A 27587-nucleotide genomic window follows, 5' to 3' on the forward strand; every position below is an offset into this window, starting at 1 on the left:
TATGTTAACATAACAGACCTACTAATAAAAAAGGGAACAATAAGCGATCAAATTTTATCCATGTGTTATTCCCAACAATTTAGTCTTTTTTTTTATGTACAATGAGACGAAAGGGAATTTGAGAGATAGATTCTTGCAATCATTGCATTTCAACAGCAGATTTCATTCACATCGCAGCAGCGCAACCACAAAAAATTGCTTGTGAGTGACTCGGTAGGTCTGGTAACTTGCTTCCCACTCACCAAAGTTTTGATTTCTAGTACCTTACACCATCAGTGGCAACTGGCACTACTTATATCCCTCAATTCACAATGAGAAGAATGCTAACCTTTGTAATTTTTACCTTTGTAACAGTTTAAAAACAATACATCGTTACAAATTATATAGATTGTATCACAATACAAAGATTGACAACGTGACATATAGAGAGATCTAATTGGGCATCATGTTCCTGTGGATCAAAATATCATAGTACACTAACAATGGTGTATGCGGCATTGTAAGATGGAGAGAAGCATGGTAGCCACTGCTCTGGCGGAGAGATGATTAGGGAAGATTGAAAAATAGATATACGACTATAGAATATTCTACTTAATGAACTAACAGAGCAATGACATTACAAAGCAAACAATAAATCGGGAGTTATTTTTCGCCCAAGGGCCCGACATAGATCCTACCACTGAATGGCAGGAATATATATGATCCATAGATTCATTCAACAGTATATATCTTTATTGGTACAAAGTATTCTGCAGGTTTTAGCCTATGCTGAATGGGTTGAATGGATATTGGTAAATTTCAACATACAGACATACAGAATCATATATTAAATCAAGTCGGACCTATAAAAAATTATATGAAAGGCTATGATGCCTAATCTCCCTTAAATTTCTCGACGCGCCCAACTATACCAATGGTTATGCAACAAAAATTAGACTAAAACAAACTCTAACAAACTCTATTTTATAGATTTAAAAACAAATAAAACTCATCATTAATCATAATTATGGGTCATGCGAATGGTGAATGATCAAATTCAAGTAGCATAATTATAATTATTCTAAACATTCTATAATAATAATGTACATCCGGCTATCTATTCCAAAGAATCTAAGGAATATTATACAATTATATCAAAGATTGATAAAAACGAGGCACACCCAACTATATAGATAGACCAACTTACATGATGTCTTGACTTCAATTTGTTCTCAGGCGGGGACTTTCGTAGCCATCCCATGAGCATAACACCTCCACTGCTCATGATATCCAATATTATAGAAGTCGGAATAAAGACTTTCCTACATTAATCCATGAGTTGATGAGCTTGTACTATACAGATTGGAAAGATTTCTGAGAATACAAAGATACAACATATTCATGACATGTGAACAAGATGATAGGCTATACTTGGTGCACCCTACAAACCACAGATATAGGCAGAACTCTGGGACATGTCATTTTCAGATAAAAACAGAGCAGATGGATGCTGTTGTAGCGACTATCCACCGATCAAGGATAATCCCAGAATTATCAAAGAAAAACTGATCTAACTCCACTTCTACGGCTTGGAATTTAGTCAAATTTGTTTTGCATCGTTTTTGAAGACAGCGCAACAATTTCATGGGGTTGGCAGAAAAATTTGAAAAAAAAATATTTTAGCATTTTTGGGCAAATTCAAAATTTTCAAGCTGTACGAAATCCGCGAATATGATTTGGAATGAATCCAAATTTGGTGTGTGTCGTTTTTTAAGGCAACCTAAGGATTTAATCACGTAGCCAGCAAGATTCAGGAAAAAATGTTATTTTTGAACAGCCCTACTGGACAGTGAACACCATACCTACTAAACAATTTTATTTCCAATTCTCTACAAGTATCTGACGATTACCCTTGACAAGTGTCAGCCAAAAATATTCAGGTTCATTTCAATATGAATATACTACATACTACTCTATTGTATATTGAAGTTCTGTACCCCCAAGAAGCTCTTCATACCCTTTTTGTCACAAATGTTCACGAATATAAGAAATCTCAAGCAACTGCACGTTTTCCAACTTCATAAACAAGTTGCCTCTACTCGCCAGAAAATAGATCCTAAATTTGAAAAATGTAATACACTGCCAAAGGCGTAGCAAACATAATCACGATGTTTGTCGTATGCAGAAAAATTTACAGTACGTGATACTATTTCTGGAAACGCGACGATTGAATTGTTTTTGTATGGAAAAGGTCAATCACTTCCCTTCACACAGGACATAAGGTTTGATATCTCAACTCTATTAAGTATGAAAGCAGACATCTGTATGCAAAGATTGCACGATACAGTTAACTTCGACAGTTCTATCGACATACGTCAACAGAGTTTAGGAAGCAGTAGCTCGTGTGAGCCAAGCAATTGCAATTACTCATGTAGGCCTATTGCAGTAAGAATAGCAACTTAATCAGTCTAAAACATATATATATACGATACCGTCATGACACCTAAAACAGATTTCTTCGGAAATAAAGTAAAGTAGCAAGGAAATAGGTGTGATTAAACAGGAAATAGCCGACAGTATATGAATTAGCCTACATGTAAACCAAGATAAATACGGTATCTGATATTGATGTATGATATAAAAATATCAAGATGAATGACTTTCGAAACGTAGGTCTATAATATAGTGTCAAATAAAATCCGAGCCATCAGGAATTCGATTTCAAGTAAAGCAATAAAGTTATATTTCTTGTTGAGTCATTTACAAAATGAAACAATATCAAGTTCGATAACAAATTGGAAAAGCTATGCTGAACCAGTGTCCTAATATACATCACAGAAACAAAGCATAGGCCCATACCGCCCATCAGTGATAAGCAATGAGAATTACTCTGCTGTGTTGTGTGCCAATAGTTAACTCTTCATAATTTCAATCCATTCTGAACTGCAATTTGCAAGTCCCTACAATTATGCACCACATGTACATCACAATTCACAAATAAATCAGTATAGGCTTACCATGTTAATAGTAGTAGGCTAAATCAAAATGTGAACACGAATGCCTTACTGTAATAAATTGACAGCGTCTATTGCACATCATGACACAGCCGCGTCTTCCATCATTAGACCATCACGTTAAAAATGCACACATTAGGCTTAGGTTTATATCTAGATTTGGTATTAAAGCTGTTTACTAGGCAGTTAACAAACACACAATGCACATTTTATGGCAGAGATTATTTTCAGTTTTGAAGGGACAAAGACTTAAATCAGACTGAGTCACTAAAGAAATCTGTGTGCTTGCTTGCATGCATGCATGCATGCAAATGCCTTTCTCGAAGACTGCTCATAAATAATGAAGAAACGATTAACAATTCCTGCCGTAATCAGTTGGTTTTCTACAATTGAAAATAACGAACATTGTGACCATTCAGACTTCAGAGAATTTTTGCGTCAGTAAATAGGTTACTAACGAGAGTGTATTTCCAGTGGATACAATTTGTATGAGGCAAAAATGCGCAATATATAATAGAATTGTCAGTTTCAAAGTATAGCTATCTATACTTTCCACGTATCCAACACAAGAATGTCCCGTTAATTATGTTAAGCAGAATAGTGGTAGACCATGGTATGCCAAACTGGTCGCACTGTCTACATCTATACGTATCTCGAATCTTTAGAATTAATAACGTGAAACAGGGTTGACTTTACCAAGTCGTCCTGACCTGACCTCGATTTCCTGCCATGATTCAGCTGCTAAATTCTGACGAAGTGCAAGAAGGTAACATTTTCATAACGAAAGCGACTGCAGCATTCGATCGGTGAATCAAGTGCATTCATAGTTGCTTCCATTCTGTTTTTGGCAAATGACTAAATTCATACAAGTCATACTAAAGCAGCTACCATTTGTCAACAACTAAACAAAACATAGTACGCACGCCCGAGAAAACAGATCGGCCCAAACTTGCAACTCCATTCTTCGGCGTCATACAGGATCTTTTTTTCACGATACTTGATTGACCTCTAGCGGTACATACTTTTGGATATTCCATCATCATCATCATTGGTTTATTAGCAATTTTATCAGTTCAATACACCACAAAAATGCGATACAATGAATAGACAGGAAGATGTCGAAGCGACTTGGATTTGTCAATGGAATCGGACACCCACCTTGGCCTAGGCGTAGTAAAGAGGAGGCATGCACACTGAATGAAAGTAAAGAATACAGTATAGAAAAAGAAAGCGACAAGAAATAGGGCGGCATGTCATGGGAAGCGAGATCGATAGGTCAGTCGTGGTCCGGTAATCTTGAGGATGGACTGTATTTATTTAGTAGTAATTGCTTGTATTTCGACTTGAATGTGGACATGCTCGTCGACTGTCGGATGGCCGGCGGGATACTGTTCCACACATCAGGTCCGGCATATTTGATAGAGCGATGATCTTTTCGGTCGATCATATGATATTTGGACGACGTGGACGCGCGTCCTCATCATCATCATCATCATCATTGGTTTATTAGCAATTTTATCAGTTCAATACACCACAAAAATGCGATACAATGAAAAGATAGGAAGGTGCCGAAGCGACTTGGAGTAGTCTGTGGAATCATACACCCATCTTGGCCTAGGCGATGTAAAGAGGAGGCATGCTCACTGAATGAAAAGTAAAGAAGATAGTATAGAAAAAAGCAAGCGACAAAATGGGGTGGCATGTCATGGGAGGCGAGATCGATTGGTCAGTCGTGGTCCGGTAATCTTGAGGATGCACTAGTATTCATTTAGTAGTAATAGCTTGTATTTCGACTTGATTATGGACATGCTCGTCGACTGTCGGATGGCCGGCGGGATACTGTTCCACACATCAGGTCCGGCATATTTGATGGAGCGATGATCTTTTCGGTCGATCATATGATATTTGGACGACGTGGACGCGCGTGTGTTGTGCTTGTGTGCTTTCAATTTTGGCCGGACCGGATCCACTGAGCTATATATATCCGGTTTATATAGCTCAGTGCACAGGATCTGAGCCGGATCGGTACTTTTTCTGATACGGCCGGAGCCGGATCGGAGCAGGATCTTTATGGATAAGCATGACATTTGTAACTAAATATTTACCAACCAACCAACCAACCAACCAACCACACGCAAGCAACCGCCAAGCCAGTGCGAAAATAAACCAGCCATATTTATATATTCACGGCGAACCACTACCGTACTGTGTAGGGCCGGATTGGAGGCCGGACTTTTTCACTTTTGGCCGGAGCCGGGTTAGCCCTTTCTCCTGATAAGGCCGGAGCCGGACGAGAGAATTGAAAATCTGGATCGGAGTCGGACCAGAGAATTTGTCGATCCGCTCCGCACTGTTCGCTGATGATACTCACCTCCTCTCTTCCGCATCTTCGACGGCAGAGCTGGATGCCCTGACTGGTGACCAAATGCCCAAAGTCCATGAGTGGACGACCCAGAACAACCTTTGCATAAACGCCTCGAAATCGCAATTGCTGACAGTAAATTCAAAAAATAACCTAACCGTTAATATCGCTGGTCAGCCCGTTTCCAACACAGATAATGCCAAATATCTCGGAGTTTTACTGGACTCGAACATGTCCTGGAAGAGTCATATTCAGTCCCTAGAAACTAAATTATCACCGAAGTGCGGCCTGTTCTACAGCCTTGGGCGCTTCATGCCAGCATGGGTTCTTCTGATACTCTTTAAATCCCTAATCCAATCGAAGTTACATTATGGCATCCTCTATTGGGGGGCTGCCAGTAAAACTGCACTCAAGCCACTGCAGAAACTACAGCATAAAGTACTCCGAATCATAGCTAGGGCCCCAAAGGGTCCTGGCTGCCCATCCAATAAGTCGCTGCTGAAGAGATTCGGCGTCCTAAACATAGAAGATATGCGGAAACTAGAAATCGCCAAGTTTATGTATCAGTTTCACTGCGGTCGTTGCCCAGAATATTTCAATGACTTCTTTACCTCTGAATCAAAAGCGCACAAGTACAACACACGCGCGTCCACGTCGTCCAAATATCATATGATCGACCGAAAAGATCATCGCTCCATCAAATATGCCGGACCTGATGTGTGGAACAGTATCCCGCCGGCCATCCGACAGTCGACGAGCATGTCCACATTCAAGTCGAAATACAAGAAATTACTACTAAATAAGTACAGTCCATCCTCAAGATTACCGTACCACGACTGACCTATCGATCTCGCTTCCCATGACATGCCGCCCTATTTCTTGTCGCATTCTTTTTCTATACTATCTTCTTTACTTTCATTCAGTGTGCATGCCTCCTCTTTACATCGCCTAGGCCAAGGTGGGTGTCAGATTCCATAGACTACTCCTTGTCGCTTCGACATCTTCCTGTCTTTTCATTGTATCGCATTTTTGTGGTGTATTGAACTGATAAAATTGCTAATAAACCAATGATGATGATGATAGCAGCTATCCTGCTAGGCGCTCAGCATCCACATGGAGGAGAAAAAGGGAGTGCAGACCTTACGGTCGTATCGCATCTCCGTCGTCAAAGCATTTTGATGGTGCAGGCGAAAAATAATTTCATCCTAGGCTATCTCTCACACGCACACACCTGGGCATAGCCGATGTAAAGAGATACACACTGAATGAAAGTATAAAAAAAATATAAAATGACAAGTTACAAAACAGGTGGCAAAAGTGACAGAAGGCGAGACCGATATGTCAGGTGGTCCGGTAAACGGTGAGGGCTAACAGCAGTCGTCTGCCGGTCGGCAATGCGACAATCTCAGCATGTGGAGCTAGCTAGACCAGGGGTCACCATCACGCGGCCCGCCGGGTCACACTTTGCGGCCCGTGACCTGCTGGTCTGAGATTTCGGACGAAGCATTTTGAAAGGCTGAAATTGATTTCAGTTTTATAATGTTTTTGTTATTGTTGTTGTTGTTGTTTAAACAAGGCTATTTTCCTGTAGGGTTACCATACGTCCTCTTTTAAGAGGATTGTCCTATTTTTTGACTTTTTCGAAAGTGTCCTCGGAGGACGCCCAAATGTGTTCTTTTTTGAGATTTTGTCCTCTTTTTTTAGAATGTTGGTCAAATTGACGGTGAGATGCCGTAAATCAGCACCGATGGAAGTAACGCTCCGGCGGGTATTTTGGGAGCTCAGCCGGAAAGTTGACCTTTTTTTAGTCAACCACCTGATAGTGAAAGAAAAACTGTATTTTGGGCGCTGAGCGAGAAAGTTGACCTTTTTTTTAGTCAACCGACCACGATGTGGGAAAAATTTGCCATTTTTTCGGGATTTTTCTCCGGTTTTGCAATAAGTCTGAAAATTCTGAAAAAGTGTCCTTTTTTCAGATTTCCAAAATATGGTAACCCTATATTCTCCAGAGTCAAATATCCTATATATCTGCTCATAGGCGCCGACTTTTAATTTTGCATGGGGTGGCGGCAGGTGTCGAACCCCCCCTCCCCCTTTTGAAACGCAAAACCCCGTCCTTTTGAAATCACCATTCTCATGCTAATATTCAGTTGCAATTCATCAAGTCGTATTATCCAGTGTCACGCGCGGTCGCGACCAATTAGCGAGATTCGTCTGTGCACCAGGGCACGCATAGCGCACAATGTAACGCGACGTGATCTCCCGCTGAGATGACTGCAAAATTAAGTCATTGATTGCCGCGTATTCGGCATTCGTCGCTGGACTGAGCAATAACATAGAGTGACAATTCTGGAACACGAAAGACAGACAAGAATGTTGATTATACGAACTCGCGCGGCCAATCAGTAATTATCCCTTACCGCCAAACACAATGGCTTTTTACATAGTATTGAGTAGCTCGCATCGCGACAATTGGTTGCTGATTAAATCATCGATTTCCCGATTTACGTTCGCCAACCGTAATTAGATTCATATTATGGCCACTGGAAAATATTCCACCGGTCAGGCACACACATTGAAACACTGTTCAACAAAAATGGTTCACAAAATATTTTAAACGCGGCTTGCGGCCCCCATCGATGCAAATAATCCACTTTAATTTGTAGAAGGTGAACGTATATTTGGTCGTCAAATCGCGATAGGAGATGATGTTTCTCAGAGTGCGCGATGAAGTCTACGTTTCTAACGATGAGGTCGAATTTGTACATCTAATAAGGATCGTTGGTTTGCTGAAATCAGCATCAGTACGCTGTGAGAAATACATAGTAGTGATCAATTTTATCGTACTGTACAATCGACCGGCAAGGTTGCGCTGATAACGAAATTGCAGACATGCCGCAAGTCCGCAGTAATAACAATTACAGGGTGCGCTAACCCAGATTCGACAATGGCAATGAGCAGTGGCGGCTCGTGACAATATCGGGTGGTGGGGCAAGGGCTGCGAGCGACTTTTATCAACATGACGTCACAATGGCGTTTTCCAACGTAAAAAAGTAACTTTATGATGGTCACATGAATTTCCCGACAACAGTGATTTTAACGTAGGTGCCGCGAGAGGTTTGCCGGTGAGCCGTGACTTGAAGTGTGGTAACAAATGTTTTATTCATTTATTTTTAATCAAAGGATTATTTTACAAAATGTACGTGAACTAAGAATCGTCCCTATGCCACGAATCAAGTATCAGGTCATCCTTAGTAGCATGCGTTTTGATTTCATGGTAGAGTTATAGATTACGCAAATCGATAGACCCTAAAATCCGACCGTCACCCCAAATTCGAAATCCGGATCCAGTCCGGCCAGGTAAAAAATCATTGAAATCCTGCTCCTGAACCGGACTGTGGCCATCTCTGGTTACGACCAGGTGATAATAGGCAACCAAAGCGGAGGCACCCGGCGTACGATTGGATCAATAGATTGGACAACTTCTAGACCTCTCATTTTCGCTCTAAAGGCAACTGCGTAAACTACGTACGGAATAAAGATTCAATACGATTCATGTTCGCACTTGACTTGACCTGACTAATTCCAATGACTAGAACTCGAGAGATTGCGTAAGCCTAACTGGAAAGGTCAACGAGTTCGGACACATACGCAATTGTTATCTCATAGATTGGGCCTGTCATATTGAATCCAGAACATCAATTTGAATGGTCTTTGAAGAACTAAGGACAGCAGCCTCGGAACTTCGGTCTCGGAACAACGTAGGACATTTTGGCCTTGAAACTGGAGACTGTGACACAACACATACGGCTCACTGTCTATAAGTCTGCTGCGAAATCGCCGTTGGAAAATATATTAATATATAAATACATGAATAAAAGCCGTAACTTAGTATACTGTTACAAGAAATCATCGAGAAGTAGCATACGTAATCTCATAACCCATTCCGGTATGGTACACTGTCAAAATCAATGCAAACAGACGAACACCGAACTTTGAGTAAAATAGATCGAGGAATAGGCTGATCGAATGATCAGCTGTTAGCCGACATCGAAAATGAAATAGCTATCGCAATTGACAGGGGATTGTAAGCAAATGGTTTGAAGGCCACAATTTCACAGTGAAATGGACATTGGCGAACATAAAATTATGCGAATACTTGAATGCAAACCGAGAATCTTGGTTAGCTGTTTCATGCGATCATCGAGATATACCATTGGAAATATCATCACCGATCTCGTTATGGAACGCAGACTATAGATTAGCACAGACCGACACCGGCTTTTGCGTGAGATCCGCAATGACGTAGGTAGGCTAAGTATCAGATCAGCGCGCATCTCTACCATACTCGACCTCGAAAACGAAATAACTGCCTCAATCATTGAGTGTCAACTTTAAGACTTGGCACCGCGTTCGATACTAAAATCAAGACATACCGTGTGAAAGCTCATGACAGATCTAGGTATGGAACATCGTTAAAATCAATATAGACCAATAACGGCTTTTGCGTAAATTTGTTGGCGATAAATGAAGAGTCAGCTCTTACTCGACTTTGGAAACGAAATTACCACCCACATAGTTCAGTGACAAACTTAAAACTTGTTACATCGGTCGATACTAACACTTACCGTGCCAAATGTCATGACCGATCTCGGTATAGAACATCGTCAAAATCAATGGAGACCAATACCGGTTTTTGAGTAAAATCCGTTTGCTGTACTATGTACATGATAGATCAGCACACACTGAACTTCGGAAACGGAATTACTACCATTATCTTTAAGTAGCAAGCCTAAAACTTGGAGCAGTGTTAAATACTACCTTCACGACATATCATACCAAGTTTCAAGAATTATCATGGTGCGAAACACCGTCAAAATCGACCTATACCAGCATAGGGCGACTCAACGCATATTACGGTAACCGAGTTCAGATATAGATACGATTGTTACATCACACCTTAGGGGCGAGTAGGCATATTTGCCCCGGTTGCTCGGCCATTTTACGAATAGGAGAGAGTAAATCACCGTTTCTTTATTGTGCGCGGCTTTGAGAGAATAGATAGTGAAAGCTTGTTATGAGCGCTACCGGGGCAAGCCCCGGCTAGGCATTAGTGCGGGGCGGATCGACAAATTCTCTGGTCCGGCTCCGATCCGGTTGTTCAATTCTCTGGTCCGGCTCCGATCCGGCTCCGGCCGTATCCGAAAAAGTACTGATCCGGCTCCAATCCGGTCCGGCCAAAAATGAAAAAGTCCGGCCAGAAATCCGGTCCTACTCGGTACGGAGGTTCCGTGAATTGATAAATATGCCTTGTTTATGTTCACACTGGCTTTGAGGTTACTTACGTGTGGTTGGTTGGTAGTTATATAGTTATAAAAGTCATGCTTATCCATATAAAAGTCATGCTTATCCATATAAAAGTCATGCTTATCCATAAAAATTCTGGCCGGATCAAAAAAGTAGTGATCCGGCTCCGATCCGGCTCCGGCCGTAAGAGAAAAAGTACTGATCCGGCTCCAATCCGGTCCGGCCAAAATTGTAAAAATCCGGCCGGATATCCAATCCGGCTCCGGTCCATGCTCCGCACTACTAGGCATTCACAAAGCGAAAACACAGAAGAGAATTTGATTTTCGCAGAGACTTCGCTATGTATGGGCGTTTGCAAGCGAAAGCACAAGAAGAACGCGGGTTTCGCTGTGATCTCGGTATATATTGATTGCTGTGCGTCTATAAATGGTTAAATTGTTATTGAACAGAATTTTAGGTGGGGCAATGCCCCAGTTGCCCTATAGGACGAGCCGCCACTGGCAATGAGCACAATTTGTTCAGACGCGGGCATAAGTTTTAATCAAAAAAACACAAACAACATTAGGCCTACACTCAGAGATTGTTACTGCTTGGCGAAAGTGTTTCTGCGGACGGTATCTCTTTCAATCCAGTCATTCATCAAGGGTTCCAGCGGAATCTTCGAAGCTTCCTTTTGATATACATTCAATACGAGCACATGATTCAATCGCTGTTGCGTCATGCTTGATCTTAAATAAGTTTTTAAGCGTCGGAGCGCACTGAACGACCTCTCTGCTTCACAGGTAGTACACGGCAGGGAGAGATAAATTCTTAAAAGTTCAGCCATATTCGGTAACATCGGCGGAATTGTTTCATTTTTGTTAAAGAGACTGTGAAGCTGTGGCATCGTTGAAACAGAAATCTGCTTTTGTTGTATGAAGCTTCTCAGTTCCATACACAGCATATTTGAATCGACGTCGTTACAATATATAGCAGTGACTTTGTCAAATGCCGAATTACCATCTGATCCTAGGGTTCTGTTAAGCAAAACAGTTTCAATGTCGTTGATCGTTTTCATATCCTGTTGTGAGTAGCGTGTCAATAAAGAAATAGAACACTGAGTAAAGACATTTAAATAAATGTTTTGGTAGAAACTTTCCACCGTTAAATGGCGCTGCTGCTGATCTTCCGATCGTTTTGCACGTCTGCCTGTGGCTCGCGCCAGAGATGGCATTTGCAATCCCATTGCAGTAGCAGAGTCCTTACAAGCTTCAAACAACACGGATGCCTCACTTTCAGTGCCCGCGTTCCACGAAATTGTCGACGAGACGGTTTCCAACAGTTGACGAACTCGCCCAACGCTTGACGAACTCGCCCAACGCTAATTCCACGTTTTTGAACATCTGTATGAACAGGCCGGGTTTCAAATAAACAGAAGTTTTTGCAATATGCGTAACAAAAAATACACATCAAAATCTTCCATCGAATGAAACTAACTGGAAGCTTTGCTGCGACTGAGTGCATCCAAGTTGGTGTCAAGCCAATCCAGTACGGCTTGATACTGGTTCAGGAAGGCGTTAACGACAGGAAGCTGCATTACCCAGCGAGTGGCGCAGAGAGGGTGTAAGGAAGACGAGGAATGACATTCATCAAATCAGTCTTTTCGGATACGATTTGATGAAATTTACAACAGCGCCCAACACTGCCCAACACATCTTGTGCAACCAGGTTTAGATGATGGCCAGCACAATGTAAATACAGCATGGTCGGGTAGGTTTCCTTGAAACGAGCTTGCACTCCTGATAACCGCCCTGCCATGGCTGCTGCTCCGTCGTATCCTTGCCCTCGGCGAAGAGAAAGGTCAAGTCCTAGCGAAGTCAATCCATTCGATATTAGTTTATGCAATGTTGCTGCATCAGTGTATAAGGGCACTCTATCAAACCAAGAAATGATTCATGGACATCAAACTTTGCATCGGTGTAACGAACGCATGAAGATAATTGTTCGTTTTTCTCTACGTCTGTAGTTTCGTCTGCCCTGATGCAAAAATATCGGCCTTGCTTGATGTCGGAAATTTCATTTCGATATAAGTACTTCTTTCGCAATCATTCCAAGAATTTCATTGCTAATTTCATGACTGGTCCATTTGTAATCCTGTCGATCAAGCCATGCTGCAGCGTTGGGGTTGTATTTCGCCACAAGTTTCAATAGTTCGAAAAAATTAGAACGTTCGTCTGTATGTCCACGAGTAGAAACACCTTGACACCCTAGGCAGAGTAGGCAGTCGAAAATTATTTTGAGAGCGTGACTGTTTTCTTTCAATCGTTTTTCCGTTTTTTCGTCTAATATGCGATTCTAGCTCTCCGGCTCTTGTTCTGTAATCAATTTCGAATGTGCGCTGTCTTTATGTAAACGACTGTCATGGTGTTTTCTGATGCCTTGTTTGCCCTTTTCCAATTGTTGTAACCTGTAACGACCCAGGCTTCGGCCGAAGCATGCATTATTTTCGAAAATGATACCAAATTAACTTTATTGTGTTCAACCGCCCATGCGCAAGTTGAACAAAATACCCTGTCTTGGAGCAGTCGTATTTCAACCATGGATAATCATCTTTCCAACTGTTCCTGTACCTTCTCCCGTCAACGGTGACCGCTTTGATTGTGGTCGGCACTTCTTCCCTATAATTTTCTAAAATTTGTCCGCTACTTTCTTCACTTGTTACAACTTGTCTTAGAATCCTGACTCGGAGCAAAAAATGAACCAATCTTAGGTTGCAATTTCATGCGTTTTTTATTCGGCATCTTGATTCTCTAGCTCGAAACAGAAATAGGAATGTCGTAGACTCGTGGCCTGTTGTCAACTTTCGGCCAATTTAGTCGCTGACAGACGGACCCTAACAAGAACAAATCGTTGATTCTGTTCATCGTCTTTTCTCGGACTGCTTCTATTGCGCAACAACGGTAAATTGTACCTGTCAGCATATGTTATTGGCTATCATGATCGTACTTCGTACAAAGGGAGCGCGATTATTTTATATAGGCCTACGCAAAATTTCCATGACATCTCCTGCTGTGCGCTATCATTGCAGGCTTGATTTATCACGTTTGCAGCGAGCCAGTCTGGTATATCTCAAACGTATAGAGCAGAGGTCTCAAACACGCGGCCCACGAGAGCATTTTGTGCGGCCCGCGACGGCATTTTGGAACTATTCAACAATATATTCAAGTGCCATATATCTTTTAAGATATAGGAACTTAAAGTCCATGCTAAAACTACTATAAAAATCACTGAAGTCCCAACAAACCTGTTGTTCGTTCTCTTTATCCATGTTGTTATCGGTGGCGAGTACGGTAGTAGTACGCTCTACAGCTGTAACACCAATGAATTCTTCGCCGATTGGACATTTCTAATCCGGGGGTTCTTAACCAGGGACGTAGACCCCATCGGGGTACGAAGCACCACATCAGGGTGTACGAGATGCATTGTGGAATTAGGCCTATATGCTGTGGAATATTTTCTTTGCCAATTCATTAAACTGGATGATAGTCTTCGCGCTACGCGCGATTTTATGTGAATGGGCTTTCCGATTTTTAATATAGGTAGTAGGTACCATCAGAAATTGTGTTGAAAATGGACAGGGGCTACGAGAAATCCTATTGGAAGCACAAGGGGTTCGATTGCTGAAAAGGTTAGCAATGCTATTACTATGGCTCAATAATTATTATATTTAAGTTGTTATTGATATGGTCCAATAATATTCGAAGGCAAAATCAAACGCTGATTTAATTTGACATTGGCAATGACAGTAACAATAGCCTATACTTATCACGACTATATCAAAACTAGGATTAGGCTATACACATGCTCTGATATCAGATCAATCTTCAGTAGGTTTTAAAATATTCTACATAAAATTGTGGCACGTCAAAGGTCCACTAGCTGCAATATTATAACCCGACAATTTTACGATATCATGATGCATCCTCTCGCATAATGTCTATAACTCATTAATTAAAAAAATATGCCCGGCACAAAAACACTTTTATTCAAATATTTGAAAATGTGATTTTTGCCGTGTGAAGCGTGAATAGTACAATAGGAAATTCCAAGCTTGTGAAATGCCTGTCTGCAAGGTCTACTTGGAAATTATACATTGAATATCCCTATTTGTGATGCTGCGGCCCGCGGCGTCATCAAAAACCAGGAAATTGGCCCGCGAGCACATTTGAGTTTGAGACCTCTGGTATAGAGCCAACGCCGTCCTGTTCAGGGATTGTTATGTCATATTAATTTAAGACTGACAACGTGCATCTCAGACTTCTAATCCGCAAACAGACGTAATTGATTCGCGCTAATCAAAATATGAGAAAGGCCTAATCAATTGAAGTCCGCGCCGACGAAGCCGCGTATTCAATTAGAAGCGCGCTTATCGGTTAATAGTAAATAGTTGGCATTTACGCGATATCACGGAGTCGCTCATTAACAGCGCTGATGGTCTCGTTCCGCTGATGTCGTATCGAACTGACCAGACGATAGAATAAAATTCGAAATCGCAGACGGCGGGCGTTTAAGCATTTTGTATGGGGTGGCCGCCACCCCATAAATATGTCATGGGGTGGCTGCGCCACCCCGCCACCCCGTAACTCAGCGCCTATGTAGACTACTACTCACTAGCTGTTACAGCTTCGGCGACGGTAATAGCATTCCACGAATGATGAATTAGCTGATATGAATGGAACACACTGTCACGACCGGGGCGCTTAAAAAACGGTGCCGATAGAGCGTTGGTATAAACCCACAGCTGCGGCCCCGGGCTCTAGTCCGACCGAAGTCGACTCCAGAATTCCTACTTAAGCGTTGGGGGTCAATTATCTAGGCTTCTCCTCGCCATCTCATCCGTATAAGCGGTGTCTTAATTATAAAAGCCTATTTAAGTAGGCGATGCTACAAGCCGACATCCAAGGAACGAAAAAGAAGAAAATTGGCCTGGTGTAAACAGATTTGTAATGACTCGAGTCACGACTCGACTCGAGGCTCAATTTTCTGATGACTTGATTTGACTCGAGTCATTTTCTCAAAATACGGCAATGACTCGACTCGAATCGTATCAATCTGTGTATTGACTCGAGTCATTGCGCATGAGCAGACTGCCAATACCGATATTTCAATTTAATTACGAAATTGATTTCAGTTTAATCATAAATTAAGTTGTTGTTCAAAGTAAACTGTTCTGCTGTGCCCAATATCACTATTCCTCACTAGATGGATACGGCTTCGTGGCTGGTAATATCATTCCAAGGAGGAAGAATTTGTTGATATGAATGGGCATATGGCCTTGACGTGCAATGGCCCACCACTGCCAAGACCAAAACGCGTAGAAAGCGACTTCGGGCTCCCCAAAAGACCAAGCTTTACGAGGAGATAGTTTTATTTCCAGCAAGTACTGGTGTCTATAGCTGACCCCTATATCGATTCTTTAGTCCATGCGGGGCCTACGACTACGATACCTTATCGTAGGCCCCGGTCCAGGGGAGGCCAATCTGCGGCGGTAGAAGGAATATTAGTGGCCGCCGACACCTAATTTGATGAGGATGTGTTGTTGGCCGTCAATGTGCAAATTGAATTTACGAATTGTTTGTTTTATTAACACATCATGGGTGCTTATCGCTATTACAGTCATTTGCGCCCAGTACATGAATTTCATTAATGTCAGATGTCTTCTGCTTTTGCTCCCTCAACGTGCTGTATTGACTCCCAAATTATAATCGGAGGTTTGAACTATTCTTGAAATTTACTTCAATGCGAGTTAATTTTCGATCCTAATAAAGCTGTCCTTTGTATTATCTGAGCCCCACAGTAAACATGCGAATAGCAGAAGAAAATGATGCGCCCGATGAAGAAATACCAATTTGTAATAGTGTTTGTCCTCATCACGAAGGAAGTTCCTTTCTGGTAGGCCTACGTTTGGACGTATCTAATATCTTTCCACTATACCGACAACTCTGATGGGAGGACAAGAAATAACAGCATGCAGCAAAGGGGACTAATAACAATTGGCCCACCCGAAGATGCAGAACAGCATTATAATAAGTTACCTATACATTTTCGAAGACACCCCCTGCATCAACTTTACCGGTGAATCTGATCACATGGGCTGAGAAAGCTTAAATATTTCATAGTAATATGTGAAACTATACTAATATTAATCACGAAATTCAATCGTGAATATGAAAAAATCCCCAATTACAAGGTCCGATGACTAGCTATCACAACAAATAAGCAAGTTTATGCTTCAGAACAGTTTGACCGGATCTGCGATATAGTAGGCCTACAATGTTATTCATGTCAACTGTATATATGCAGTTTGTGAATTATATTCCTTTTGTGGTATCATTACGTAGGGCAAGTTTTTGTTGCACTAACATCGCGAGAAAGTTGCACTTAATTCTAACAAAAGTTGCAGTAAAAAGTTGCGTCCATAATTTTTGTTGATTTAGGGTATGAGATACTCGAAAGGTTCCGTTGTATGACCTAGTTCCTGTATTTTATGTCCATTGTCCAGAAAGTTTCAACAGTGTTCTGCTAAAACAGGTCTAACGCACAAAAAAAGGCAGAGTCCGCACTTTTCCAGATTAGGACACACGCCATGGGCTGCTAGATCACGACATGATAGGTAACTGCTAGATTGCGAAGCGGTATAGTTTCAAACGCATGGACCATATATTTACTATGATGAAATATTTCATATGGGAGACAATGCGGCGTGAACAGAACCACACAGCCTGTTACGTAAAGTATATTCACCAATACTTTCGTGAAAACGTATTTGTCACTCCATAAATGTGCCGTGCGCGAAGAAAATTCTGGTCTTTACTTAACTTTTATGAAAATTAAATGTTAGTACTCCGCGAAAACAGGCCCAGAATTCGTCAAGCTATCTTTCTGATTAGAGGATTACACTATTTCTACTTGACAAGCTGAAAATAGCGAGAAGTAGGTAAGTAGATCACAAAATTTTTCGAAGTAGAAGTACAAGTTGTGAAAATCAGATTTACTTGAGTAAGTACCGCAAGTAGCGGAAAACTACTTGAGTACTACGAAAAAGTAGAAGTACTTCGATACTGACCACCTCTGGTTATTGATGTCTTTTGGAGTTGAACAGGATTGAGTTATAACATGTGCTCCGCTTCCGATATCTGTCTACATGTCGCGATAGCTCAGACACTTTGAATCAGTACTTTCTGCGAGATCCTTATATATATATAGCGCAGTGCTTATAATTACAGGGGCGCAGCCAAAGATATCGGGGGTCGAGTTTGAGAATAACTGTGTTAGATGGTGGACTTCAAGCCCTGATTAGCATTTCCTATACGTTACAGCCTTGCTCAACCTTATTTCGGTTAGGCCAGGGACGGCCAACCTGCGGACGTGCAGAAGCTGACGTATGCCATCGTAAAACAATAGTTATATGCGGCCGTCTACACATTAGCGTGTGTTGGCGGCCGTCAATATGAAATTTGAAATAACAAATTGGTTCCCAAACCTTCGAGAGATTTTAATTCAACTTGAAAAGATTTCACGCTTAATGACATAACTGCTGTCGATTTTTATGCGTCATAATATAACTCTTGTTCTCACCGTTACCTAATCCGGTTAGCTCCTATCGGACGACTGAACAAGGTCATCAGCATTCAAGTTGCCAGCGCAATGATTCGTAAATCTCGTGTGGCCCATGCGGGGCCGAAAAGGTCGGCCACCCACCCCTAGTCTAAATTATATTGAGCAGTGCTTTCGTGAAAACATATTTGTCACTCCATATCTACTATGCGCGAAGAGCAACAAAAATTCTGGGCTTTGCATGACTTTTGCGGTAAATAAATTCTTGCTGGTACTCCGTGGCGAAACAGCCCGAAATTCCTCAGTCTCTCTCTAATTGGAGGAATACAATACTTCTACTTGACAAGCTGAAAATAGAGATAAGTAAATCATATCATTAGATTTACCAGAGTAAGAACTGCAAGTAGTGAAAAACTACTTGAGTACATTGAAAAATAGAAGTACTTCCTTAATGACCACCTCTGCAACTACTACAGTCAGAGAAGAAAATCACAAATTTGAGGAATAAGGAATTTTCCTGTTTTTAATTGACATCACACCAGAACGGAAGTAGCATTATTGCATGATGAGAGCAGAGTTGACAGTGGATTTTACACAGGAAAAGGAAGCGATTTGTATCTGGAGGCTATTATCCATTGTTGCCTTCGACGGTCATCCCTGCAGATGAGGGAGTAACATCAGTTCACCGTGTTCACAAGACCCGTACATATCATGATTTATACAATGTTGGGAACAAGCCACGACATTTCAGTCACAAGACATTGCACATTTGACTCGAGTAAAATCAAGTCACTTGATTTTTGGAAGTGACTAGAGTTGGGTCTAGGCAAGTCTAATCAAATTTTTGAACTATAAGGTATGATTCAAGTTGTCGCATTTTGCAAGATGATTGAGTGGCAATTTTATTTCATCGAGTAACGAAAATAGTAGCGATGGTGTGATTGTGAACGTGAAATTCACGTTCGCGTTCTGTGCGTGAACCTCAGAAATTTAGAGGTTCACGTTCACAAACGAGCCTTGTTCATATATTACAATTTTCACTTCATTATAACATCTTCGTATGAAATTTGTTGCATTTCAACAACGGGCCACTCTATGCATGGCGCTGGCATCATAACAAATCAACACCAAACGACCGTGCACCTTGACAATCTCAAAAATTTTACTTGCTTTGTTACAAAAGCTTGCTCGAAATATCCAACTTTCCGTTTGTGAATATTTAGCGACTCTCTGCTGTGAGATGGACCCACAATCACACAACATCAATAGCGAATGATGCTTATTCAATCAATCAATGAAATTAATATCATTGTCGGATGTAAAAAATCTAGCAGGCGTACGGGGTCAATCTTGACTTCATGTGTTTATTGTATCATAAAAACCAAATCCGTGCGATTGGGGTGTTGGCTACTGCTGTATAACTTGTTAAAGGGGTAATATCGGTGGCAAGTATAGAAACCCGTTTTACACTCTGCTCAATGTAAACGTAGCAATACTCAGACGCCGAATACATTGTGCGGTCTGGCCTAGATCGTTTAGGCGTAAGCTTATTCCCTTGCAAATACTCGTCGAAATTGCTGGCAAAGCGACGGAAGATATTGATTTTATGGGATTATTATATCATTTGATTGCCCCAGTTGATACATTTGGCGACATTCAAAACGTCAATATGAACTTCAACATTGTGGCATGAGTCGTTGCTAGGTATCGTGTACAATGTACAATGTACATTGATATAGGCTATCACTTCAGTGATATGTAGGGTTGAAATATGCAATATGACGTCACGTGACGTCATGAGGTTCACGTTCGGGTTCACACAGAACCTGAACCTTTCAGAGGTTCACACCATCTCTAGAAAATAGAGTTAATTATGCATACAAAAGAGCGTTGGATTACCAAAATGTGCGTAGAACTGATAAACTATGTAGGTAACCGTAGTGTATAGGCTCAGTCTAAAATTAGCGGCCAAAATTTAGGATAGAATATGGAACCTCAGAAATAAAAACACATTGATGATGCAATACACAGCCTCTCTACACATAAGCAAGATACAATTTAATCACACACCAATCGTCAATGGGGCTACTTCGGTAATCCTGAAATCTTGCGCAGTGAAAAATATCTCGCAAATCCCCTTCAATCGTGTGTTCGAAAACAATTCATATACAAGGTAAACATCACAATGGCCAGCATGATAACGTCTTGACAACGAGTGCATGAAGTTCCAGTTATATCGCGGAGTAGGCATCCCACACAAAACAGGATGCCACAACGTGAAAATCTCTAATTTGAGGGGAACCGGACACCTCTTGTCTCATCAACTAGACAGCCTGGTGTCCAATGTAATCCTGGGTTAAGACTTCATGGTCAGCCCAAAGTAGTCGTCCAGGTGGTCTCTGAAGCGATTGGTCTGCGCTGCGGGAAATGGCAAAAATTCTTCGTCTTTCAACCTCTGCAAAGTCTTGCCCAAATCCCTGAAATTAACAGAGGAGATCAAGTAGTGATCAATGCTACTCAACTCGAAGTAGTGATTTTCAGAGCTCGACGAGACTACTTCAATTGAGGCAGAATAGGACAGGTCAGGTCTGAGAAGTACGCCTACTCCAAGTGAGTAGTTTGAAGATTTTGATTGGGACATGGCGTCACAGAATTGTGTTCAACAATCACCAGTGATGGCTTAGAAATTGCATGATGCATAGCCTATTTGTGATAAACGCAAAACAACGAATGACGATGGAAATAGGTGCTACTTTGGAATATATAATTTGTTAACTCCGTACACCATGGGTGTTAAACATACTTACTTACTTAGTATACTATACATGCCAGCCATTCGATATCACCAAACAGAGTTATAGAAAGTGAGTTTAACAAGACTTTAACTGGAAACTGAGCAGCCAACACAATGACTTGGATTCGAGTCAAAATACCATGACTCGGACTTGACCCTCTGCTCGCAGACTTGGACTTGGACTCTGACTTGACTCGGTGGTGATTGAAAATGACTCGACTTGACTCGAGTCAAAACTATAAAATAAAGATTGACTTGTGGCTTGGTGCTTTGTGAATTCACTACAAGCCTGGAAATTATGTTGTGCTGACTAAAAAGAAGGACATTTTCCCGATTAGAATCTCGAATGACCCACTTTATAATAATACTGCTGTGGTGTTGACTAACATTTAAAATAAGGTCATTTTTCCGGGCCTACTCCCGAAAGACGCGCCCCGCATTGCAGATTTCGTGTCATTTATGGCGTTTTATTGTTTTTGCCTGTCCAGTGTCCCTTAGCATGGCTGTCAAAGCGATAAAGGAGGACAAAATCCCGAAAAGGAGGACATTTCGGAGTCCCCGGAGGACAAATGGACAGTGGACACCCTATGCATACAAATTACAATACTCGACATTAGCCAAAATCTATATAAATTAGCTTGGCATCTGTTGAAATAGAAGTGTCTCAAACATAACAGCTTATCTAAATACTAAATCAGACAACACTCATTTAACTGACTCCAGTGCTTCAAAAAAGAACAATTACTTTGTTACTGACCACATCTGGAAATTACTTTCCTTCAGCGCTGGCGCAAGTCACAAATTATACTGACAAATACCGACACTCACTTGACTGTGCAGTATAGCAGATGCTTATCTTCGTAAAGCTTTTGAGCCAATTCCAGCTGGTGGTTATCCATGAGATTTTCATTCACGACGACAATAAGCTTTTTACCGGCTGTGAGTGCTTCTAAACAACTTCCCGCTCCTGAACATATAGAAGAGAATATTTGTACATGAAGTTGCGTAAATAGTTAAAGTTCACTAACCAAAGCCAAATACCATAACATTATAATGACAGCACTCTTTCGACCTAATATGGATTGATATATGGTATTATTGATCAGTTGTTCCCAACCCCAAGTAGGGTGAGTACTGAGTAGAGTAAGCCTACAGGAGCTTATCAATCATCCTACGATAGTAATTAGTCAAATTCACAAAGTGTAACTTACACCAGATAGTTATGAAGTCAAGCGTTTATCCATCCGGCTTCCAAGGTCATAAATTTATCTGTTAGATTCAATATACGGTATATTGTTCCGTAAAACAGTAGTTTTAAAAAATAACATTATGGAGCTTTAATTACCAATCGTATAAATATAAATTTAATAACGACAGATTCAATCAGAGGAAGAGATATAGACTAGGCTATGTGGGTATGAAGAAAACTCAGACGCTAAATTTTGATGATCAGAACATGAGATAGGCCTAATGGTATTGCATTTGGTTAACTCATGTTATTGTATAAAATTGGCTTTGTTATTAAATACAAGCGATGCTTGTCATGATAATTCATGAGCATTTCGAAGGAAATTTGGTTTTGACCAGAGACATTTGGCAATTGTGTAATGTGTAGGCCTAACTTACGCTCAGTCGAAGAGTGATCTTGAATATTAAATATTATCAACGACCTTAAAAAAGTCGCAACGCAAATAGCAGTCGACCTTCTCTGACTTTATGCTTTTGTGAAGCCAGATTTTTATGGTAGCGATATATCAGGAGGCCAACCTGTGGACGTAGAAGAAAATTTGTGCGGCCGTGGACACTTAATTCAATTAATATGCGTCGTCTACATGAAGATTTAATTCACGAATTGACTCCCGAATTTATGAGAGATTGTAATTAACCTTGAAATTTTCTTTGCGCTGCGCGCGATTCAATGTGTCATTCATATTTCGCTCATATTGTGGTAGGACTGGTAGCGCCTTTTGCAATCTGAGCACCGCAGTACCGGTACCAATGTGAACAGCAGACAAAAATGATGCGTGCCATATAAAGAAATACCAACTTGGAATCGTGCCTATCACACAAAAAAATTTGTTTCTGGTGCGTTTCGGCGACTTCAATATCTTTTCATTGTACCGTCATTCCTGATGGGAGGGCAAGAAATAACAACATGCAACAAAGTGACTAATTACTATTAGCCCAACCGAAGATACATCATTATTCATAAATTGCCATAAATTTTGAAAAACACCATCAACTCTACCGGGGAATCTGATCACATGAGCTGCGAAAGGATAAATGTTTGATAGGAATATGTGAAACTACTAATATTGATGACAAAATTCATTCGTGAATCTGAAATATTTTTGCGCTTTACGCGACCATGACAAATCCAAGAGTCTATTCATAATATGACCACTCGCGATTTCGGTGCGTATAGTAAGCCGATATGAGTAGATTAGTCTGGAGCTCACCAAAAATGGACATGGACAGTAGAGTTGGATCAATTACCATATTTTAATTCAATTATAATTACAATTACTTCCTTGCATGTTTCAATTACATTACAATTACAATTACTCAATGCTAAAAATATCAAATTACAATTACAACTACAATTACTGTTAAACATGTAATTAATTACAATTATAATTACAATTACAATTACTTTTAAACAGGTAATTGATTCAGTAAAGAGGTGTTCTTTGACAACCGTAGCAACGTAATTAGCAACAATCTCAAGCTATTCATGTTTCATATTCCTGATATGTAGAATACCCTTTAATTAAAAAAAAACTCGAACGTATTCGAACTATTCCTAATCATGAGTACTGAAAACTACAAGCACAGAAAAATATTTCAAGCGACTGTTAAGAATCAAAGGTTTGAGCGACTAACAGCGAATAGGCTACAGGACAGTTAGCGAAATGTAATCAAACGATTAGGCTACTCAGAGCTGAGTCAAGGATAATGAAATGTAATTGGTAAGGCGTCAGCGATAAGGATGATACCGATAAGGTGCGTAAAATTAAAATAAATGCAGAAGGAAAGAACCTCATGATAACTAAGAATTACAATATTTTGCTTCGCATTTAAATTTTCACTTGCTCGGAAACTGTTAGATTGCATTTGATGAACATTAGGGTGTGAAAAGTTTCTGGCCCCAGTAAATTTGGCCAAGATTGGAGGTAAGATTGAGATAACATCTCTACAAATGCGTGATCAAGTTTGATGAAGCCTTGGTTGGAAACCTGATTTTTTTTGCTATTGTTGCAACAAGCCTCGGTACTGGTCAGAGATTATAAAAACTTTGACCGCGGTGTAGGAAATGGTTCAGCACAGGTTTCAGAAGAGTTTATATGCTGTTCATCCATTTTTGAAATATGAAGATTTAGTTTAGCCCACTGGTTCTCTTACTTTTTTAGACACGCCCCCCTTTATGACAGTTAATATTTCGTACCCCCCTTATCGTCATAGCACACAATGAAACCAGAAAGTTAGCAATCCTTACATACAGTTTGATGGTATGGAAGGTTAAGACTGTTGATGAGAGAATTCTCCAAGACGAAATTCAGCCTATACACCGAGCAATAACCATAAAACGGAGGTGAATCGGGCCAAGCGCGGAAAAGATTTCAGTTCACTGGAGCGTCGCGCCCCGTTCAGATGCTTTCACGCCGCCCAAGGGGGCACGCCCCCAGTTTGAGAACCACTGGTTTAGCCTATATTGTAATTCACAAAGTTTTCTGTTGCTACTGAAGTATGGTAAGCAGTTTAGCGTGACTGAATTATCTAGCTATAACGCAGCACGCATAGAACACCGATGTAAATAGGCTAATTATTACATATGGTGACTGTTTACTAAGGCCTTAAGGCCCCTCGTCGTCATCCTGATTTTCACTGCTGCGACGAATAAATAATTGATAAAATGAGTATTTTATGTTGTGATTGTCAGGTTTCCATGAAAATGTAATTGAGATTGTAATTGAGCAAAATTTTGATCAAATTACAATTACAATTACACAAAATAGAAATGCTTCAATTATAATTACATGAAAAAATGTAATTAATTACATTCAGCTCAATTACAAATTACAATTGATCCAACTCTGATGGACAGTTTAAAATTGGTATTTGGCATTCACTTTGTTTGTTACGAATTTTGCCCTGGAATCAATGTTCCCTCTAAGCTGCGCATGAGCGCAATTGCACAACAAAGTCGAATTGATGACCTTATTTTAGTCGTTATACGCTGTTGTCCAAGGGACCATGTAGTGAGTTGGTGAGTGCGCGCAGACTCGTCAAAAATTAGAAGGAACATTGCCTGGAATGCGGCCGTCGGCTACATGCCTAATCGATATGCGGCCGTGAATAGCAAAAAGGTTACCCACCCCTGCCATATATGGTTAAACCAAGTAGCCTATACGGGAACCAATTTTAGCCAGACATGAATTGTTTATCTGCATTGGTGACCACAATTCCAGATTTCAACATAACTAGATAGTTTCAGAACTTTATAACACATGTATGCCAACAAAGAAGCCCTTTACTGCATCATCTCACAAGCATAATGTGCAATTTGCATCTCATTCATTTTCATAACCCGAGTAGGCAAATATTTTCCGTTCACTCACTCACTCACTAGAAAGTTTTTGACCAGCTCTCGTCTGAATTCAAGACTGATAAATGACTTCTCGGTGTGATGCAATAATCCTCAAAACACACAATAAACAGTTGACGAAAAGCCAGGTGGACAGAATTTGCCTCTAAAATTGTTACTCCCAATTCATGCTCATAAATTGAGCATCTACGATGTATTCCATATCTGATAAATCATCATAATTGGCAAATTACACAAATTATATGCTACCTGCATGGCTGATGATGAGGTTGGATTCATTCATGTATGGTTGCAAAGAAGGTTTAAAGGCAAACGATTCAATGGTGAGCCCTGTTTCTGCATCAAAGTGATATGCATCTGTCCCTCGTCCGTACTGCGCAGTAACTTTTGTGTACCCGAGGTCCTCCAACATCTAGAAGAAAACAACAAATTCGAAATTGGTGTATTGATGACTGAAAAATAGCAGATCATAGGCTACTGGAAAAACATAGGCCTACCTGAGCAGGAAATTAACCTATTCTCGTCTACCAGCACATGCGAATATTAACATTGGGAAAAAACTAACACATGGAGCAATCCAAATATATGATTTGTCACGTGAAGCTACATCAGTCTGTTATTTTATATACTGCTATTCATTCTAGCCAGATTTGAATTGTTGGCAACGTCACACGAAACTTTCTGTTTGACTACTTAATTATTCTGTGCAGGAAAACCTTCTGCCACGCGCAACTTATTGCCGAAAACAACCACTGTTTCCAGTCTGGCATTCTATAGTATATATGACATCTAAGACCAAAGGGAGCGACGATTGCATTTAAATAGTGAAATTTAGTGCTAACCAAGTAAAAGCATTTTAATGTAACTGATTATGCCGTATAAGTGTTAATATATCTTGAGATCTATACCTACACGATACCATAAGCATAAGTATACTATAACCTGAGGTTTAGGCTACTACTGAATTATATTCACACAGTGATACTCCGAAATGAGCAATTAGTTAAAAACAAGGCATTTTTTGTGATAGGGTTACACAAAAGTATTTGTGATTGCATCCTGGGATTGCATTGCTGGCTGAATTGTCCAAACTAGATCGAATTTAGTTTTAGTCAACCTACCGTGAGGATATCTTTCGAAAATACGTGTGCTATTAGTTCGTTGAAGGATGTTGTTCCGACTGTTACAAACACAGACATACTGGACTTTACTTGTCAGTAATAGAAATATTTTCCAGAATATGTTCTTTTTCTGGTGTATCTTCCACTATTTGTACAGTTGTATTTCAACGCAATTCTAAATATTGAAACGAAGAATGACAGTGCGACTTCTTGTCTTAGCCATATCAAATATAGTCATGATAGCCTATCATATTGATAGGCAGGGGAGTTGGTTACATTTTGCGCTTGGGTCGCTAGCTATAAAATTACCCAATTGGTTAATCTACAGTCACTGACTGAGCCCAAAGTCTATAGGCTGTAGCACGCTCAGGCTTGAGTAGAGAGCTCCTTTCCCTGTTTTCCGCAGTCCAATCCTCCCCACAGGCCACTGTCTCACTGTTTTTATGGTGTCTTTACACAAAACAACCCGGAGAAAGACCCGATAAAGGACGAATACCAGGAGTATAATGAAAGGAGCGGCTGCGAGTTTTTACTCTTCTCACTTCTAGTCTGCTGGTAAAAGCTCACTTCACAATATAATCGACCCGAACTGCTTTCCACGTATTTAGATTTTTGTTTGTGTTTACATGTCAGTCGGTCATGCGTTACAACAACTGAGACTCTGGAACCGGAGCCGGAGCAAGGATACGGAGCCCGGGAGCAGAGAAAGGACGAGATATTATAGGATATATACAGGATATACTCGATATATACTTGATCATGGATATACTGGATAGCCGGATATACGATGTAACAATTCAGGAACTAT

The 27587-nt window shown here is 40.6% G+C and overlaps 4 protein-coding genes across 7 annotated transcripts in view; 1 reads left to right on the forward strand and 3 right to left on the reverse strand.

Annotated features, from left to right (window-relative positions):
• Positions 1-3866, reverse strand: part of LOC145442795 (uncharacterized) — a 31487-nt gene extending 27621 nt beyond the window's left edge. For both annotated transcript variants that reach the window (XM_080320804.1, XM_080320803.1), the window contains exon 1: positions 1187-3866. In XM_080320804.1, the coding sequence (XP_080176930.1) occupies positions 1187-1264 (78 nt within the window). In that variant the 5' untranslated portion in view covers positions 1265-3866. The remainder of the gene's footprint in view (positions 1-1186) is intronic.
• The window catches only part of LOC145442933 (uncharacterized), a 356044-nt gene that overhangs the window by 99113 nt on the left and 229344 nt on the right, over positions 1-27587 (forward strand). The gene's annotated exons all lie outside the window — the stretch shown is intronic.
• Positions 11233-12721, reverse strand: LOC145443499 (uncharacterized). Its single transcript, XM_080321458.1, has 3 exons — positions 12660-12721; positions 12343-12574; positions 11233-11722 (listed from the first exon to the last, which is right to left on the reverse strand). Exons 1-3 carry the CDS (start codon positions 12719-12721, stop codon positions 11246-11248), a joined length of 771 nt encoding a protein of 256 aa, XP_080177584.1. The 3' UTR covers positions 11233-11245.
• On the reverse strand, positions 18755-27311 carry LOC145443166 (UDP-N-acetylglucosamine transferase subunit ALG13-like). Its single transcript, XM_080321155.1, has 4 exons — positions 26780-27311; positions 25908-26070; positions 21881-22019; positions 18755-20735 (listed from the first exon to the last, which is right to left on the reverse strand). The coding sequence occupies exons 1-4, from the start codon at positions 26855-26857 to the stop codon at positions 20615-20617; spliced, it is 501 nt and encodes a 166-aa protein (XP_080177281.1). The 5' UTR covers positions 26858-27311; the 3' UTR covers positions 18755-20614.

The sequence above is a fragment of the Botryllus schlosseri genome, chromosome 7 (assembly GCF_051294905.1).
Source record: "Botryllus schlosseri isolate E-star chromosome 7, Bs_hap1, whole genome shotgun sequence".
NCBI classification, from domain to species: Eukaryota; Metazoa; Chordata; class Ascidiacea; order Stolidobranchia; family Styelidae; genus Botryllus; species Botryllus schlosseri.

Bases quoted from the DNA above. Each gene is read 5' to 3' on its own strand.
- LOC145443499 (XM_080321458.1), bottom strand. From the start codon at position 12,721: ATGAAATTTCCGACATCAAGCAAGGCCGATATTTTTGCATCAGGGCAG. The intron at 12,575-12,659 runs GTAGAGAAAAAC...TTGGTTTGATAG, and splicing joins GGGCAGACGAAACTACAGAC to AGTGCCCTTATACACTGATG. The intron at 11,723-12,342 runs GTTGGGCGCTGT...TACTCACAACAG, and splicing joins CACAAGATGTGTTGGGCAGT to GATATGAAAACGATCAACGA.
- LOC145443166 (XM_080321155.1), bottom strand. From the start codon at position 26,857: ATGTCTGTGTTTGTAACAGTCGGAACAACATCCTTCAACGAACTAATA. The intron at 26,071-26,779 runs GTAGGTTGACTA...GTTTTCTTCTAG, and splicing joins TTTCGAAAGATATCCTCACG to ATGTTGGAGGACCTCGGGTA. The intron at 20,736-21,880 runs GTGAGTGTCGGT...TGTTAATTTCAG, and splicing joins CTGCTATACTGCACAGTCAA to GGATTTGGGCAAGACTTTGC.